Source organism: Seriola lalandi, unplaced genomic scaffold, assembly GCF_002814215.2.
Source record: "Seriola lalandi dorsalis isolate HSWRI2012SDOR001 ecotype SW California unplaced genomic scaffold, Sedor1 jcf7180002054997, whole genome shotgun sequence".
Classification (NCBI taxonomy): Eukaryota; Metazoa; Chordata; class Actinopteri; order Carangiformes; family Carangidae; genus Seriola; species Seriola lalandi.
Genome location: NW_019525546.1, coordinates 703,180 through 723,078, shown reverse-complemented (window position 1 = coordinate 723,078; position 19,899 = coordinate 703,180). Strand labels below are relative to the sequence as shown.

The 19,899-nt window shown below is 42.4% G+C and overlaps 1 protein-coding gene across 1 annotated transcript in view; it reads left to right on the top strand.

The window, feature by feature from the left end:
- The window catches only part of cacna1ha (calcium channel, voltage-dependent, T type, alpha 1H subunit a), a 57,076-nt gene extending 39,308 nt beyond the window's left edge, over positions 1–17,768 (top strand). Inside the window, exons 26-36 of the mRNA XM_087171401.1 lie at positions 1,935–2,086; positions 2,879–2,988; positions 3,431–3,564; positions 3,937–4,007; positions 5,371–5,449; positions 7,693–7,814; positions 8,925–9,083; positions 9,307–9,447; positions 9,685–9,853; positions 11,780–11,937; positions 12,041–17,768. Coding sequence (XP_087027527.1) covers positions 1,935–2,086; positions 2,879–2,988; positions 3,431–3,564; positions 3,937–4,007; positions 5,371–5,449; positions 7,693–7,814; positions 8,925–9,083; positions 9,307–9,447; positions 9,685–9,853; positions 11,780–11,937; positions 12,041–13,483 — 2,738 coding nt within the window. The 3' untranslated portion in view covers positions 13,484–17,768. The remainder of the gene's footprint in view (positions 1–1,934; positions 2,087–2,878; positions 2,989–3,430; positions 3,565–3,936; positions 4,008–5,370; positions 5,450–7,692; positions 7,815–8,924; positions 9,084–9,306; positions 9,448–9,684; positions 9,854–11,779; positions 11,938–12,040) is intronic.
- The last annotated feature ends 2,131 nt before the right edge of the window (positions 17,769–19,899 follow it).

Below are 19,899 nucleotides of genomic sequence, written 5' to 3'. Positions count from 1 at the left end.
ATACCTGCAAATATCTTGGGTAATAGAGCTGTGTTGGTTCGATATAGAGGATTTTTTAGATACGGCTTGTGGAAAATAAGAGCACACGCTGGCAGAAACATCAGAAACACACCACCTATTGCAAAAGCAAGTCCAAATGCTCACAACAGTGTTTGACCAGGACTTGTTCGTTCATTGTGGTAATATGTCAAGCTGAAGAGAGGAAATCCGTAGAAACAGATGGTTTTTATTGGCAGACTTGGCAGCAAAGAAGAGTGCCAAAGTTTGGCCACGACACAAAATTATATCCATCTACCCGACACATCAATCACAGAATTACACCAGAAAGGCAGTATATGGTGTGAGCAGAACGCCGCTCTTTTCATCTTGTGTTAGTGACATGTCTCACTGGTCTAAAACTGCTGAAACTCCAGACAAATGTAATGTAATCTATTCAGCTGTCTCAGAGAAAAAAAAAACTCTCAGTGTTTGGCCGCACAAACACTCACCAATCATAAAAAGAATGCAAAGTTTTAGACTATTGAGATTCTTCCGCAGGGTTAAAATCTCTAAAAGAGAGCGGCTTCAGTGTTTGTTCAACATCAGTCATTTCCTAAACCGTGGAAGCAATGTGGAGAGATTCATCTTAAATGATTAAAATCAATATACACATGAGGTTGATTCAGAAACATTTCATTCATTAACGATCCCGTTTGCAAAAAAGAATTCTGTTGTTGAACATAACCTGCGCAGCCGCTGTCAACCATAGATGCTAACATCAAAGGCATGTAAGCATGCAGCAGACAGACAGGGCATGGTGAACATTGGGACATTTTGGGGGGGGGGACATAAACATGCTGCACGTATACGCTCAAATCATTAACATGGACATGTGAGTACACAGTCGAAACATAGCTCGACAACTTGACATAAAACATGTCAAAACAAGCACTGTTTCATAGACCGCTGCTTCCTTTATGATTACACCTACACTTAAAGTCTGTTTATTATTCCAAAGGCAGTGATGTAGCTCACAGTTTCCCAACACACCTGTCAAAAAGTATAGTGCGTAGTCTGGGTTTTAATGGTTACATAGTGAGCAGGACCTCTTCACCCTGACGAGAATGAAATTATTAGAGGGGCAATGAATCCTGTGAAAATGCCCCAATTAAAGGGAGAACTGTGACATGTTTGAGAAATACGCAATCCACCACGGGGACGGGTCAGGGATCTGGTCGTCAGATTGGTAGAAGGGAGAATCACTCACTCTCGCAAAACTGCCTTGCAACAACAAGCCTTCCTCAGTTACACCTGGTGTCTTGTTGCCTTAAAAATTGAAAAAATAAAACGTAGAAAGAGAGATATCGCGGTTCAGGTGCAGTGCCTGCATCTAAAGTCATCATGTGACTTGGATTTCTTGGTTAGGAGAAGTTGTAATATGTACCCCATGGAATATATAATATACCTGTGACTCTCATGTCCTCTCCTATTCGAATGTATGACGCAGGCAGTGTTGTGCACAGTGTCTGAGAGGCAGGGGGTGAGAACGAAAAGGGGGCGCCGCCACCACTGTGAGCAGGGTTATAGTTAGGGCTAATTTTTTGCCATAAGTTCAGCGCAGAGTGGTACTTGAAATGATAATTCAAGGGCCCCTCTGATTTGACATGGAGCCAAAAATAATGCCCCAGTCTTCTTATGGCAGATACTTCACATCCTGGGTCAATGAGGGCATGAAAGAAGTTGGCATTCTAAGCATCAAGGCTGTGGCGGTCGCCCCTCCCCCCTTGCTTCCCCTTGTCGTTGTGCACACCACTGGACACATGTAATGTTTAAAATTCGGAGCACAGTTACTCACAGTTGAACTCTCCGTGTTTTAACTGTTTCTTGCATATTTATCCCTGTGTGTGTGTGTGTGTCTGTGTGTGTGTGTTTGTGTGTGTGTTTGTGTGCTCCAGAGGCCAAGCAGAGGCCTTACTATGCGGACTACTCTCCCGTGCGTCTGTCCATCCACACACTGTGTACCAGCCACTACCTGGACCTCTTCATCACCTTCATCATCTGCATCAATGTCTTCACCATGAGCATTGAGCACTACAACCAGCCGCAGGTAACGTGTGCGCATGAGGACGCAAACATGATCAGCTATTGCGATAGGTACCGGTATCGTTGACCAGTCCGAACCAAAATACCTTTACTAACCTCTGTGGTGGTGGTGATGCTGCTGATCACCATCCCTTTAAATTCCCTTTTTGCACAACCTTATGCACAGAATAAAATTTCCCCACATGTCTGGCAGTCCTCTAATGATGACCGAGGTGTAGGCTAGCTTTCGCAAAACAAAGCCACCTTTGAGTGCGTGCCCAGAAACATTCGTCAGAACGTGGGTAACAGCGCCATCAACCTGACGGGACAACGTGCCATAAATATGTAGTGTTTTGGATTTTCTAAACAGAAGACACTGCAATCCAGAATGCCTCCACAGCACAAGTGTGTTTGCAAGGGGCTCTAGTCTCCATAGAAAAAAAACTTGACTGTGTTGATCAGTCAACACAGCTGTTGTCAAGGGAACACTTATCAGATAAAACAACTCTTGACAACCCTGCCAGTGTCAGGCTCAACACTGATTTCTGTCCTTACTTCCTGATTCTGTAGATTCTCCCTGAGAAAACTGACATGTTTTGCTTTTTTCTTAACAAAAAGTGTTGATTTATTTAAGTAGAAAGACACCAGGATCTTCCTCAATAGTTCTGATAACATGCTTCTTTTTATTCTGTGTCTTTTCTGTTGTTTGTTAGTTTATTTTAAAAAGTTAGAAAAAAGTATTGCCAGTGAAAATGAATAAACATCTAACGTGTGTGTGTGTGTGTGTGTGTGTGTGTGTGTGTGTGTGTGTGTTCAGTATTTAGAGGAGGTTCTGAAGTACTGTAACTACGTGTTTACCATCATCTTCGTCATCGAGGCCCTGCTCAAGCTTGTGGCATTTGGCATACACAGGTTCTTCAAAGACAGGTAACACAGTGGGATGAATGTTGGAGTTATTAAAGTATGCACACAATGCTATAGAATGTAATAGTTATTGTTCATTAAGTGTATGCTATTATTTCCAAATTATATTACATGATGTTGTGTAAAATAGTTTAAATTCCTTTATGGGTCTTTGACTCCTTGCTGCCTTGGTGAGTGTATACATGTGTGTCAGGGTGCCGTGGGGGAACCTTATCAGCGGTGAACTCGGTGTTCCCCCTATTACAGAGATTAGTGGGTGGGCTACACATTAATCTAAACAACCTGCCCACTTATCGCCACCAACAGCAAGGCAGCATGACTTCTTCACTCCTGTGCGCCTGTCCTTCTTTTCAACTAACTCACAGTAGGGCTTATGGGCTAAAAATACATAACAGTTTTTAAGAGAGCAGTGTGTAATGATCTTTTAATGTTTATCTGTGTTTAGGTGGAATCAGCTGGATATAGCTATAGTGGCATTGTCCATCATGGGCATCACCCTGGAGGAGCTGAAAATGAGCGCAGCACTGCCCATAAATCCCACCATCATCAGAATCATGAGAGTACTCAGAATAGCACGAGGTAGATACGCGCACACACACACACACACACACACACACACACACACACACACACACAGTCTATACCTGTTTATCTTGTACATAATGACAGAACACACAGTCATTGTACCAGTTTGTGAGTCATCACTACAGACAAACATCATAAACATTGTATATATTATAAAGCGCTTTTTATTAACACATTTATTTTTCATGTAAGGTCAGCATTAAAAATCATATGTTACAGGTGTCCCCTGGCTTATAGATATAAATACAAATCGGAGTGTCTCCCTGCTGTGCAGTACTACAGTAGTATCGTGCTGTGCCGTTGTAAATTCTGCAGCAAATAAAGACTGTCGACGCTGTTAAAGACCGCTCCTGTGTCTCTCTGCAGTGCTCAAACTTCTGAAGATGGCCACGGGGATGAGATCTCTGCTGGATACTGTCATGCAAGCGCTGCCCCAGGTAAACACAGACTCTGCGGGGTCTCAAACACAAAAGAGCTATTTTGATTTGTGATTTATTTATGTTTTTTTTATTTATTTATTTTATTTTTTATGAATATAGGATCCGCATGAAGGTTTTCTTTGGAATAGACATCCATCTGAAAGATTTATGCTCGTTGATGAATATTTAATACAAGGCACATCGCGCTCATATTCTGACCCTAAAACGTCTAATTTTGTACATTTCTTTCCTTACCTCTGTACAGTTGGACTGTGCACTCCACTTGATGGGTTATTAAATGTGCATGAAAGAGTAATAAAAGTCAAACACATCACGTACGACGCAATTTGTTGCAATCACAAAAACTCAAAGGATATTAACTTCCATTACTGAGCAGTGTCTTGTTTTTTTAAGCAGCCATTTTTAGAGTCAGACTGTAGCTGCAGCCGACTTCCCTGATGTTACTCGTTGTGCTTTTTTCTCTCCAGTCAACACACTCCTTTTAAAGTGTGTCCACGGATGTTGTGGGAGTATCTCAGGTCTCTCTCTGTCTCTCTCTCTCTCTCCTGCTGCCTGGCACAGAGCAGCTGCACTAACGATTATGATGCACATGCAGTGACAGACTCCATTGTTCTGCTATTTTCTAAATGTCAAGTGTACAGATATAACACTCAGGGCACAGAGTGCACAAGTACAGATTTGACGGAACAGGATGAAACACAACATGCTGGGAGCTTTCTGATGCTCTGATGCAGATGTAGTCATAGGAAGTGCATAGAGTTCACAGGGTCTGCCCAGGATTCTTCACGATGTTCACTGTTTTCTTTTTTTTTTCTTTTCTTTTTTTATAGCACTCAAGGTTCATTGCCAGATTTCTCTGTGTACCGAGTAGAAAGCTGCCGTCAATAACTCAGCTCTCAGACTGCTATGGTAGAAAATGTCAAACCATAAATGTAAAAACATGTCTGCCTGTTAATTTGAAGTATCTTCAAAGTCTGTTTCACTATGTTGTTTTCAGTTAATGCCCTATAGCCAGTTAATCAGAGTTCCTGTGTGAAAATGAAACCGACTTCAGGCAGCATGGAAGCACAAAGATGTTCAGGCTTTGAATACCCCTGTCAGCAAACAAATACCCCTCAGTACTCACAATACTCGTGTTTCAGCCAAACAACAGAGAGTTCACTTAGGTGCATGACATTCTGTCAGTATGTTCTTTCTATGTATGGTGGTGAAATTATTGTCAACTGGAATACAGTGAAATAAGTCTTAATGCATTCTCTTCCCCACAGCTTTAAACAAGCAATGTTTACACTGTAGTGTTTGGTGTGTGTGTGTGTGTGCGTGTGTGTCTGGGGGGTTCTAACATGCATTTTGCTTCCAGGTGGGAAATCTCGGCCTCCTCTTCATGCTGCTCTTCTTCATCTACGCTGCGCTGGGAGTGGAGCTCTTTGGCAAACTGGGTCAGTCGCACTACTGGCAAAACACACACACACGCACACACACACACATACAGTATACCTCGATCTGCAAGCTTCTATAAAAAAAATCCACTCATTACTGCGACAGTCAGGACTTATAGCAAATTTTCCTGGCTGAACTGTCTATGTCGAATCCTCGCTCTCTACTCCCATCTGTCTCCCTCTCTCTCTCTCTCCCTGTCTCCCAGTCTCCCCCCACCATTCTCACATCAGAAGCCTGTTTCAAACAGGAGAAGATGACATTTGCATGATCACGTTTATTTAAATATTGCTTCCTCAATAGGCCAGCTCATTTTCTCTGAGAGCGCAACAATGTGTTAGGGAGGAGGATTAACAAAATGGCATCAGAAGGAGACAAAATGAAAACAACTTGGTGATGAAGAGGTTGCCTTCTGCGGAATATTAATATGACTCTGCTCTGCGCACTGGGAAAACGAAGGGATGTCTGTTTTCTTGTCTCGTGAAGTCTAAATCCTACCGTGATTGCTATGATTTTGGCTTTTCTCAAAGCCGCTGAGTGCACTCACTGTATATGCTGTTTTTAAGGCTTACAGAGCCGAGGTACAGGCTCGGAGAGAAGCGTGCTGGAGAATTTTACAGTACTGTTTGTTGAAGATCAGGAAACGTTACTGTTAGTTTACATCATCACAGTCATGCCCATGAGGGTTTTTTGCCCAGTCATCCCCGGAGGTTACAGTATGTAGGGTCACCGCATCATAAACACTTTCAAGCTGCTCATGGTGACGATCACCTATTCAATTTGAAAAAGAAAAAAAAAACTTTCAAAACATGTGTCTTTGCTGCTTTTTATATTATATATTTCCCATGAAAGGTTTTCAATAAAGGAAGCAGCTATGAAGTAATAAAGGCCTCCACTTGTATGGGCTTTTATGTCTCCGCAACGGTCAGGGCCAGAGGCATTATGTTTTCGGGTTGTCTTTACGTTCGTCCCATTCTCCTGTACATCACAAGGAGAGAGGCCCAGAGCCTCTCCTCTGATTGGTTCACCGACCTGTTGTTACTAGAGCTCCAGAGAGAAGCCTGAGAGAGATATGAAATTACATTGAGATGGTTTTCGGTACATAAAACCTCAAATATATCTTCTTATGGATATCAAAACTTAAAATAAAACACGTTAAGTATGGGACCCTTAATAAAATGTACTCCACCACTAATAACTGATTTAATTGGCTCATGACAACTTTCTGCCCTCAGAGAAAGATAGTGTAAGATCTGATGATGACGGTGATACTGTATGCTGGCGCTCTGGGAGTCTTAACTCTTTGCCTCTGGTCTCTGCAGAAGGCTGAACAGATAAGAGAAGGTCAAAAGCAAAAGAGATAGAATGTGGGTTTAAATATTAATACTCATATTGTTGAATTCAAGTTGCTGTCAGCACACATTTTTGGAGCATTTTTGAAAAAGAATCCAAATCGAGTTACTGATCACTTGAAAGGTAATGTCTAGATGAATCCCCATTTCCACCCCGTCCTTTTGCTACTGTGCCGTGACTCAGACGTGGGGAGAGGAAGATGGAGTATTTCTGCCTGCCGGAGGAATAATACGGACATTTTTAGTTTTACAATAAAATACTCAGTCACACTAGTTTTATTTTGTATCATCTTTGTTTTAAAGGATCTGTCTGCTTTCTGGCCATCCAACTTTTTATCTGTGTTCTTTTTGTAGTGTTTAGAATCGATGGTATTATTATTCCTTGGTCTCTTGCAGATATATCTACCATTTCTTTGTGACACCGTGTATTTCAATCTCCTTCTTTCCTCTGAGCTACACATTGGCATTAAGTCATCTCGTTTTTCTCCTGGTGACTGACACTTAGAATAAGAAACAAGGTACATAATCCTCCTAGGAGAAGTCTGGCTCCTCTTTAGCTTCCTCTTGCAAAGGAAGATATTGTCTGGTGGATGTTGTGATTCTGTAAACAGGCTCCTGAGGGCTTTCTGTCGACTTGACCCTGAAACTTTCCCTGTCCTCCAGAAGACAGCTGCCTGTTCTCCTCCCCTGTGTCATGTCGGCACGCACACACACAGCTCAGCCACTCATCTGTTTGTGTGTTCGCTATATGCTGTTTTCATAGACTTTCCGACTGACGTACTGACACTTGTATGATCACACAGGGACTCACTTGTTTTTTGTTTTTTTTTTACACGTATTTACATGTCCATAGAGCAGTGACATTAATGTCTGTGTATGTTTGTGTTGAATAGTGTGTAACGAAAACAACCCGTGTGAGGGCTTGAGTCGTCACGCAACTTTTGAAAATTTTGGGATGGCCTTCCTCACTCTGTTTCGAGTGTCCACTGGAGACAACTGGAATGGGATTATGAAAGTACGAACACACACAAAGACACGCACACGCACGTGCACTCGAACACACATGCACGCTCTCTCATAAGTGATGCCTAGATTATCTCATAACCACAGAGAGAGCAATGACCTCCAAAACCAATTATAGAATAATAAAGTAGCTTAGAGTCGGGCAATGTCACATCTTAATTTTTACTTTATTAAAAAATGTGGTGTATGACATAATCGCCCCCACTTACTCAAAAATGACACAGTCTGAGGCTCAGACTTTTATATATAAATAGAGCATCTGATAAAAAAAGAAAGAAATTATTGACAATGACTCAGCCTGGTCTTGTGGCCATTTGTGTTAAACAACAATAATTATATGAATCATCAGTTTTTAATTTCTGGCAGATTTGATCATGTCAGTGGTCAGCGATTACAATCCAGTCACACCCCTGAATTCCAGCAGAGGGCAGTCACAACTCTCCGAGCAATGCCACACACTGTCTCCATTTAACCTGAGGCTATAAAAGTGGCTAAGATAAACGTTGTGCCTGCCTTTGCGCGAACAATTAGTCTACTCGGCTGTTTGTGTAAAAGAAGTCCACACGTTCAGCAGCTTGGTTACGTTTTGGTTCCATTCCAGAACAAAAGGTTAAACAGTGGATGTACAATAACAGTAGCTGAATGTCACATCCTTATTGTGATGCATGACTTTTGACATGTAATATTTGAGAGGGATCACTCTTAAGTTTAAACTAATGGGACATCAGACAGGATAGGCATGAGTTTTATTTGATTGGAGGGATTTACTGGTTAGAGGTTTGACTTATCGTAGCTACACTGATACAGAATGACATCACCTTTAAAGAGATGCTTAAAGTCCTTATTTCTCCATTACATAACCTTTGATATAGTAGTAGAGGGTAAAGATAGTAACAGCAACTACAATTTCAACGCATGTCTGAAAGCTTCTCTATCACTCCCACTAATTCTGTGTGGTTCTAAATGATGATAACCTCTGACCTGCAGCTGACCAATTTGCATATCCTCTGTTAACTGTTAATGTGTGTGTCTGTACTTTCTCTGTTTCCCTTGTTCCCTTTCTCTCTCTTCTGTCCCTCTCTCTGTCTCTGTGTCTCTTAAGGACACGTTAAGGGAGTGTCATCCAGACGACCGACACTGTCTCTCCTACCTGCCCCTGGTCTCTCCAATTTACTTTGTCACCTTTGTGCTCATGGCCCAGTTCGTGCTGGTCAATGTGGTGGTGGCTGTTTTGATGAAACACCTAGAGGAAAGCAACAAGGTACAGTAACTAGCAAGGGGAACTGGGTAGATATGTGCCTGTGTGAAGACTGTGTCTATATAGCCAAAGGTGTAGAGACACATATGTGTCAGTACATTACATGACTGCTGTATAGTGTTTACTGTCTCATTGCAGTTTTGCCTGTTTTGGACTGAAATTTAATGCACATTTGCATTTGCTGTAAAATGTAGTCACAGAGTAAATGTGTATCTGTTCTTTGCAGGAGGCCAAAGAGGACGCAGAGATGGATGCAGAGATTGCCTTGGAAATGGCTTTGGAGAGGCAACGTAAATTAAGCACAACCTCCAACAACAGCTCGGCGGGAGGAACCTATGTTGGGCCATGTCCACATTCACCTGGACAGGTAGGAAGGACTTCACCTTGCTCATTGGTCAGTCGGGGAGCTTGGCTAATCCTGAAACTACACTGGAAGTGTAAGTCAGAGTGTAATGGAAAGAAGTAGCACATGCAACTTGTGGTACTTGGTTCTGAATGTGTCCTTTGATTGTAAAACAGCGTGCGTTGCAGTGTTACAGTATTAAAACAGAACAGTTTTAGACAGTCAGTGTTTGAGCTGCGTGGTCTCTGTCTCCCCCTGCAGGAGGAAGAGGTCCAGTATGAGGACCAAGACCTGCTGTCGTCAAGGAAGATGTCCGTATCCAGGATGCACTCTCTGCCTAACGACAGCTACATGTTCCGACCTGTGCGGCCTGCCAGCGCCCCCTACCCCTTGGAAGAGGTGGATCTCAGTCCCCAGCACCAGCATTCAGGTAACGCGCCTGTTCAGGACTTAAATATTAAACATGATATAACAATTTGACTTTATTAACATGGAGTTTCGTTGCTCTGTCTTACCTTTGTGTTAATCAGCCACTGAGATTATTCTAACAGGCATGGCTGCTAATCCTGTTCACTAAACCTCAAGCTGTAGCTGCTGAATAAAGATTTAGAGATGGATTTCGGCTCTAAAAGCCCCTTTACACTTTGTGATTTTGGGCTGTCTGCGACGAAGGTTACCAGTTGTGAGAGAAACATGGAAAAATCTTTGGCCGTCAGTCCAAAACGGTGGTCTTAGATCGCACCGCGAGGCACATTCCACTGACAGCCAATTTGGAGCTTTGGCGATCAAAGACAGCCTGCAGCAAAATTCAGACAGTGTCAGAAATTTGGGATCAAATTCTCACAGTGTGACTGCTGCTACGACTCACGTCTACAAACCAGCCAAATGGAATATGACATGAAATGATGCAGAAAACACCGGCCAAGTTTGTAAATGCTATCTTTGAATAAAGTTATAAAGTTCAATTTAAAAAAAAAAAACAAAACATATAATTTGCCCTAGCCATTAGTAGATCCACGCTCTACTCCTCCTCCTACTCTCTTGTGGTTTTTTGATATTTCATGATTAGGCACAGACAATTCACATTCAATATAAATAAGAAATACGCCTCACAATTACAGTTGTATGACATAATATCTTTTTTTTTTTTTCTCCAGTTCCAGTTTGTGTCTGTAAACAGTCAAAGTAGAAGCAGGATAAACTTGCTGAGAACACAACTCTAAGCACTGATAAGCACTGTTTTATCTGCAGTCAGATTCTAATGGTGTGTTGTGGCCAGGCTCTGGACAGGCCCAGCTCTGTCCCAAGGTACTCACTGTAGTGGATGAGCTGATACACGTGAATCTCTGCAACCTTGTCACAGGCTCATCTGCTCAGATGTGGAATGGCTGAATACTCAGCTAGAATGATGGTTAACTTTATGGCCAAGCTGCAAAGTCAAGAAATAGTGTTATATGTGTAAAAAAAAAAAAAAAAAATGTAATCATGACAGCTGTGGTGCTTTGTTTATTCGTTTGAGATTAAAAGAGATAGATCAAGTGGCTTTTCAGCTTGGACTAAAAGGACCAACTTAAAATGAAACTTCTCTCGATCTAACTCTGACTTTGCTGCAATGTTTTGAACATGTTTTACTTTTTACGACATCTGAACTCACAGGTCTGCTGGACCTGTGTGTGCAGAACGCATAAGACCCTGGTTACACAACTTCACCGCAGTTAAACAGTCGACAAAGCTTGAACTCGCAGTGGAGTCGCTTTGTCCTCATCTCTTTGCAATCACACTCACGTTTTGGAGCCGTAGAGTGCTATATGTTATCAGCTTCTTAAACTTGACTGTTATGACTATTTGAATACAGTTACACAGAAGTGTGAATGTAACCAGGATCTAATGCAGAATATTACACCCAGAAAACTGACCTTACCTCTACTGTATGACTCCCCTGATATTCAGTTCACTGCTGCTACTTTATTGAAAACATTTCCGTTTTGATGAGCAAATGTGTGCTAATGATTTCTGTTCAGAAAACACTTTATTTTGATATCAGATTTGAAGATTTCTAAATTAAGAGCAAGAACGAATTAAAACTTAAAATCGAAAATATATTTGGATTGTTCTGAAATCCAAACGTTCTATCAAGATAAAGTGTTACCAATATTGTTTTTATAATGATTGCTTAAATATAGAGACTTTAGATCATCCCAAAGTAAAAGGAATTTCTCAGTATGCGTGTATATGACTGAATGTGCCTTAATATGCATGTGTTTTGTGCGAAAATGCATGTGTTTGCATCGACAGTGTGCGCATGTGATCGTATCATGTGGTGTGATTCAAACACTTTTTGCGTTTGAACCCTCAGGCTCGGTGACGTCGGTCCACTCCCAGCCATGTGAGAGTCGCGCTCTGCTGCAGGTACCAGACGTTTCCCCCATCCACCCGCGATCCCCTCCCACCCTCATCCTGCCCCGCATCGCCCCGCCCACGCCCAGCCCCTCCCCGCGCGCCCTGCGCAGACAGGTACGAGCTGCCTACACACACACGCACACACACACACACACACAATCATTCAGGTTTATTGACGATACGTCATGGTGGTGTGTTTTTGTGCTTTGTGTTGCAGGTGGCAGTTAAACTGGATTCGGTGGAATGTGAGCAACAGGAGAGGCCAAACCCTATCCCGCTTCCCCTGTCCCCTTCTCCCCTTTCCCCTCATACCTCCTCCCCATCTCCCCTTCCTCCTCCTCCTCCTTCCTCCCCTTCAGCTTTCTCCCTCCCACCCTGCTCCCCTCCTGCATTCCCACTCCCTCCCACCTCTCCCTCTCCTCTGCCTCCTCTACTGCCTTCCCCCTCTCACCTCCCTCCCCCACCATCATCTCCAACGCTTCTTCTCCCTCCACTTCCCTCCCCGCGTCTCCCCCTGCGCCCCCCCAACCTTCGGAGACCTAGACCGCCCTCCGCTGCCTCCCTCTGCGACCCTGCCGATGAGGAGGTGTATCACATCACCAGCTCAGCCCACCACAGGTGGAGGGATGAGGAGGAAGGCAGGCAAGAGAGCAGAGGGAAGGCCGCCCGCAGCCACTCCCTCTCCCCGTACACCTCCCCGTACTCTCTCGACTCCTCCCCTCCTCCTCCTCCCCCGCTACTGCCTTCCTCCTCCAGGAGCACGCTCAGTCTGCTTGCAGCAGGATTGAAGGACCGTGACTTTAGGAAGGGCTTTAGCGTTGACACCCAGGGCTTACTGGATAAGCCGTCATCGTTGGCTGTTGGTCACCCTGAAGACCAGCGGCGCCACTCCATCGAAGTCTGCCTTCCACAGGCTGTCATCACCGGTGATGACCAATTCTATACACAGGAGGCCCACCGGTCGGAAAAGGGCGGTCAGGCATTTCCTATGAGGGTGCAGTCAGTCGGGGGCGGCCACAGAAAGAAGAAGATGAGTCCTCCCTGTATATCCATCCACCCGCCCTCAGAGAGGGAACACCCCCAAATCGCCTCACCCCCAAAACTCGCCGACTGCAGCATGATGCTGAGACGCAGGACACCCTCCTATGACTTGACCCCACACACACAGTCAAACACACACACGCAAGACATCTCAGCGGATACCCCGACACGCACACAGATGCACTCCCCGATGCACACAACGCTGACACCCATCCACGTACCGCTGCAAGCGCACTCGCCAACTCGCACACTGACGCCCTCGCGGGGGTCTACTCCAACACACACTCAGACACACACTCCACCGCACCCGTCCACACCTACACATCCACACATCCCCATCAGCCCGAACATCTTCATCCAGCCTCATGCACCTCTTGTCCCTAACGCTATGCCTTTCTCACAGACACGCTCCCTCTCCCCCGCTGCAAGGCACTCCTCTCTCGCAGGGGACTACATCCCCCTCCCCCAGTTCACCTTCGACCAACCACAGTCCAGATACATGAGCGGCCTGTCAGCTGGCCTTTCTGACACTGATACAGCCACCTGCTCTTCCCCTTTCGACAACAGACTGGGAAGCGGTGCGGGATTCAGTGCAAAGAACAGGAGGACCGCCCAATGAACATCGAGGTTTACCTTCAGGAAGTCAATTATTTGGTCCAAAATCTCTGAAGCTGGAGTAGTGGGGCCTCGGCTGACCTCAGCAGAGACTGGTGCTCGGGGAGGGGGGGGGGGGAGAGGAAGAGGTTTACTGGGAGAGGGACTTTTTTGTTTTTGTTTTGATGAATACTGAAAAGACATTGATTACTCTTTCCAGAGAGACGCTGGTACAGTCCTGTCCTAGAATAATATACAGTGGATCCATTTTCCTGAAGAACAGCAGATCCACCGAGGCTGTACCAGTCAAACAGTACCCACTGTACATGGTGTGTGCAGACTAATACTAACAACACACCAGGACTAAAGCCACCTAACTCCGTAGCCAAAGTTTTTTTGACACACTGTCCCTACCCACGCGAGCCAATCAGGAAGCAGCGTCTGGCTGATAACCTCTGACCTTTACAGGAAGCGGTTTGAGAAATGCGAGCGTGGGGGGAATTGTGGGATATGCAACTTCAGGTTTTCTACAGAAGTTCTACTTGCCCCTCCTCTGCCCCTCGATCACATTGATCAGAGCAGAAGTGTGTGTGTGTGTGTGTGTGTGTGTGAGAATTTGAGTGAGTGCGTGTGTGTGCGTTTTCCTATTGTCAAATCTGTTGTCATGGAAGTCGGCCATGTTATTCTTACGCCTGCAACGAGAGAGGGGGGCAGCAGGGCAGAGCTGTAGTGTACGTTTATCTGTGTATCTGTGCAGTGTAAATAAAGGAAAATACTGTATTTGGTGAGATTAAAAATAGCTCTATCCATATGCACATATTTTTATAGAAATCTAAAATGTTTTTTGCACACAGAATTTGAATTTCAAGTTGCTTGTTTTTCCTCTGTTGTCCTCTTGTGAATGTATGTTTCTTTTCAAAACGGAGAGAGCAGTGAAGGAGACCAACCCTCCTCTCAACAGACTAGCTGAGGTTGAGGAGCGGGATTTTATTTTTCTATTTTGGAAAAGAGAACGGAGAGACCAGGGGTGTGATGTGTTTCTGTAGCTTTGTCTCAGATTTCTGTGTATCTGGTGTCCAAATAACAGTCTTAAGAAGTGGGCTCAGTGACGCAAGCCAAATTAATATTAAATTGATATTTCTCTACATTGATTCCAAAGAGAGCACAGTTTTTAAATTTGTGTAAAGGTGTTAAAGGTTAAAAGCTAAACATGTGAGCTGCCTCTGCACAGATTTAAATCTAAATTTGGCCATTACTCCAGAAGAATCAAAAGAGAGTCGAGAGCTAATTTTATCCAACACAGAAAAAGAGAGACATGACTGCTTTGTTTTTAATTGGTCCAGATACATCATAAAATAACAACTCGCAGGCAGCTGATATCTCTGTAGGCTGCTGGCTGTGAGGCGATATACATCATGAACAAAGTCCACTATTGTTCTCATAAAGAGTATGAAATGGCATCACTGAGCCTCTCTTCTACAGCTGTTTTCAGGCTGAATCAGCTCTGACACCACTTAGTGTTTCTGTACATCTAAAGACAACCAAACTAACTAACTTACTAAATATGTGTAGCCAGAGTGCAATAATAATATATACTTGTGGAAAATATAGTGACGTCTACACTATATAAAACAACCACACTCTTGTGTTCGTACATACTGTAGAACTACTATATATGATATAAACCCATTTTTATATGAGGATTGAGAGTGTTTCTATCTCTAGTGTTCATGCTACTGTCGGCTACTTGCCCCCGGCGTGTGGCTGCGGTGGCATGGGTGTGGCCGGCAGCACTGGAAGGTACTGTAGATTTGTCCAGAAGCTCAGGCCCACCTGCTGATGGTGTTATTGTAAGCAGAAGAGTGACATGCATCCCTGCTGAGGACTCAATAAGCCATTCATCACCTCTTTTCTTTTTTCTTTTTTTCTTTCTTATTCCTAACAAGCCACTAACAACACATCAAAAACACATCAGATCAGCTTACATCAACACATCATATTTGTTAAGTACATATGAATTGTAGTAACAGATGAAATCATGCAACCCCTTAAGGTGTGAATGACAAAGTATGGCAGGTATTTTCCTTCCAGTGGCTGAATGTTCTCTTACAAAGCCATACTCTTATTCCAGCACAGCACAATATGTGTTTGTGTTTTGTGCACAGTCTGGTTTGGCAGAGGCACACAAGAAGCATGCTTGTAAGCTGCTTGCTACTGATTCCCCTTTCAAAGGCAGCTGGCTGGGATGACGTCTTCATGTTTTTTTTTGTTTTTTTGTCTGATCAGCATGTAACATGCACAAGTCCTCAGTAATCTGAGTGAAAACCAAAGTGCTTTGATGCTGTACCATAATCACTTCCGGCTCAGTTTTTCATATTTGTGCAAAGGAAAAATGATCTATCTTTATAGGTATTGCCAGATCATAGAGCAAAGGGTCTTTGCAGGTTGAACGGATGACTTTTATGTTTACTTTTCAGATACACAGTTGGTCTTAAAAAATCCTGCATCCAACATAGTTTCCTGATACCTGCAGAGACCACTGTAAGAATAAGGTCATTGATGCAAAGAGTTCCAGATTATTCTTGATCATCATTCTCAGATTATCATTCTCCGTCCACACTCTCATTTGCTTTACATCTCCCAAGCAGTATGCATGTAGAGGGCAAAAATTTGAGATAAAACATAAGAGGGGAAAAAAGAAAAAGAAATAAATATGAAATTGTATGTTAGCTTCTTTTTGCTACAGGTCAACACCTTTGACCTTTGTGTGCTACAGCGCAGCAATGTGATTGGTTGTCATCCTCGGGATAGAGCCACATTCAGCAGCACAGCGCTGCAGCCGTGAGTTCAGGTGGTGGTGAGGCAAAAATAAAAGAGTTAGATAAATGAGAATGAAATCACAAATTGAAAACATTGCTGCTGATGAACACACAGCTGTCAGCTTGTTCATTCTTCGATCGCACTCTTCTTCCAGTTCTGACACGCAGAGGCACATCTGATGTTGGATTCTGAGATGTTGTCCTCCCTCCTGAACATGGCACAGTTGGTCCTTCCCCTGGTTTAAAGTCATTTTTATACAGTATGTGTTTGAACACACTGTTATTGTGCAACTGCTTTGTCCTGTTACATGTCCTCTTCCTGCACAGATTGTCAGTAATGGGAGGTTTTAAGTAGTTTGAAGACAGCCTCTTCCTGTCTCATTCTTATTTGACTTAGTGCAGACAACCCTGATCTACAGCATATTGCCATAGTAATCAACACAGTTTGGTAGAGTGACTGCATAATTGTTCTTACTATTTACAGATCTTTGGATCTCAGTATTTAAATCCTGTTTTTGAGGAAACAGTTTTGACTATTGCATGTTCTGATTTAAGGAAAAAAAAGCTTTTGGGAAAGAATCATCTGGATGTTTTAGAAATTTTGATATTTGCATTTTCAGATGTTTCCATTTGTAGATTGACTACCTAATTGCACTGGGCTCTTATTAATTGGTATCTGATACAATACTGATTAAATGACACTATTCTTTACTGTCCAATGCAATACTGGGTGGTTATTTACTGTATGAGGACTGAGCTCCTCTTTATACAGTTTTATAGAGAGAAATGGAAACCTAGTTGGTTCTATTTTGTTTGGAACCAATGTTATTTAATGTTGAGGTGAACCTTTTTTCACATACTCTAAACATGGTAGAACTCTGGTGATGGTGAAACTAATTAACTGATGTATATTTTATGTAGGAGTAGCCTCAGCCCTGATGCTCTGTAACAGACAGATCAGGATAGTAATTAGTTGTGTTTTCTGGGTCGACACTGAGCTGGTCCGGCCTCGCACTGAAGCCGATCACACTCCCGACATAACACAAGTTTTACCACAACAGTAGACTCCAGGAAGTTCAAACTGTGATAGAACTTGACTTTGATGAATCAGAAGCCTTGTGTTTTCTTTCTTTCTTTCTTTCTTTCTTTCTTTCTTTCTTTCTTTCTTTCTTTCTTTCTTTCTTTCTTTTTTTATAACCCTTCAGTGATTGGCCCAGGCACCCCCCCACCCCCAAACCCCCCAAGCCTTACAAGGAGGGGAGGAGGTGTGTTCTGTTTGTCAGAGGAGAGCCAACGTGTCTGCAATAATAAGCCCTCCATTATTCCCCATAAGAGAGGGAGAGGGGAGGGGACAGAGGAGGTGTTTAAAGGCTCGACACACAGTCGGACTCTCTGCATTGTATCGTTGCTGATTATTGTGTGATGACCAACCGTTGTCCTGGAGGATGTTTCCCTGTCAATTAAAAAATACAAGATTTTTTTTATTCCTGACATATGTTGTCTGCTTTGTTTCTTCAGCTGATGGTGTTAATTTAATTGATTATTCATTCCTTCAATATATATTTTAACCTGACCAGTAAAAGCAGCCTGTGCGGAATATTCATCAGTCTGTTGAATCTCTGCTTGAGTTTAACAGCTCTAGGCTGCATTAGATGCTACTAGCATAACACACCCACATCTCTGACCAAACTTTCAGCAGTCTATGGATGCAACGTGGGTGATGTAGGCACCAGGTTTTGAAACCTGTCTATCCCAAGTCCACCAATGTTATAGAAGTGTATATGTATATGGAATGCTTGTCTCTGTTAGTACATATTTGGGCCACAATTAAAAAAAACAAACACAAATATTAAAAAAATATACTAAATATTAGTGGGGATATCATCATTTGATTCTTATATCAGTATCAGCCTCATAAATTCAGTGTCGTTGGGCTCCGAAAATAACAACAACAAATAAGTAAATAAATTAGAATGATGATGGGAAGAGTTCTCATGATTTATGAGTAAGCATTTGTATGAAACTCGCTGATGTGTTTGTATTGGCTATATCTGTTGGAGAGGTCACAGTGTATAGTCTGTGAAGGGATGTTAAGTGTTGAAATCAGATTAAAAAAAAAAGAAAAAAAAGAAAAGGTGCAGAAGATACCATCAAAGTACAACATATCCTATGCTTAGGTAGTGATGGTTAGCAAAATTCAGTCATGGCAAAACACAGATCGGGGCTGATGGGTAAGAAGAGATAATAATAAATAATGTAAATAAAAGAAGGAAGAGATCTGAAGGACTGACTCTTTTGGTAGATATGATTTAACATAGGCTATATCATGATTTCATAGTTGACAAGAAAATGGACAAGATAACACAATGAATTTTTGCAAAACCACAAAAATATTTTTTGATCAGTTTAGAAATTCCAATTAATTCCAAGCTTTTTCAATTTACAAATGGTTGGGAACAGCACTTACAATTCCACGCTGGCCAAAAGTGCCCGTCAAGAAAAGGTATGAATATCAATAAGTGTTGGTTCTATTTGTTTTATTGCTTAACTTTTCTATCTTTGCTCTAGATTTTGTTCAACATTTTCTTCAAACAGTTTCTCCAAATGTTGCACAATGACGGTAAGTTAATTTTTGTCTTGTGAGATATCACAAACTCTTCACTGGGGTCTGCAGAGACCATGATGATGAAGATGATGATGATGACAATTGCCACTGCTTCAACGTTCTTAAGCAATGTATAAGGGGACTTGCAGCAGAAGTTACTGGGGCACTGGCAGTAATAAGAGACAGAGAGCTTGGAATACCTGATCAGATATCAATTGTCTCTGGGTCGTATCTGTGTAACGTGTTTCCAGAATATCCAAAACAAAGCCTAATCTGTAAACTCATCATTTTTTGTCTTTTCAAATGTATTTCATTTTCACACTCAAAATGGGATTGCCCCCCTTTCTGACACCCAAAATGGCAAGAAATCATTCATTACCTTTATTGACCTTTATCACAACAGACTTGATTAAGTTTTTAAATTGTGAAGTGATTAAAGGTGAATTTGAAATAACATATGTAAAACTGTAATTGTTTGTCAATTAATTATTCCATTTTATTCCTTCTGTAGGGAAGTATCACAACCACTAGATGGCAATGTTTGGTTGTTGAATAAGTGGGTGGGAATTGTCCAGTGCAGTAAATTGTGTGGAGGGTTAGGGTTAGGGTTTTTAAAACCTCTATATAGACATTGCAAGTGGCTATTTCATATAGTTAATCAAGGCGTCTTGATTTCAACACTTTTATTTTACATTCTTATATGTTTTTTGGTTATATCCAGTATATTTATCCCTCGCTGCTTTATTTTACTCTGATGTATGCGTCCCACTAACTTTCACCAAAAACACACAGATTAGAGTATTAATTGATTAGACGAATCAATTAAAGACAACATTTCAAATCAAATGAGTATTCTGCCAAAATGTGAACATTTAAATGTCCTTTAAATGTTCTAATAATCTACCCTATCATGTTTAGGAAGAATTCTTATTACGAGAAAGCAATAAATTCACACATTCAGCTCATCACATGCTTTAGTGGGACAGTCTTATCTCAGGAATGTGACTTCACTAGTAA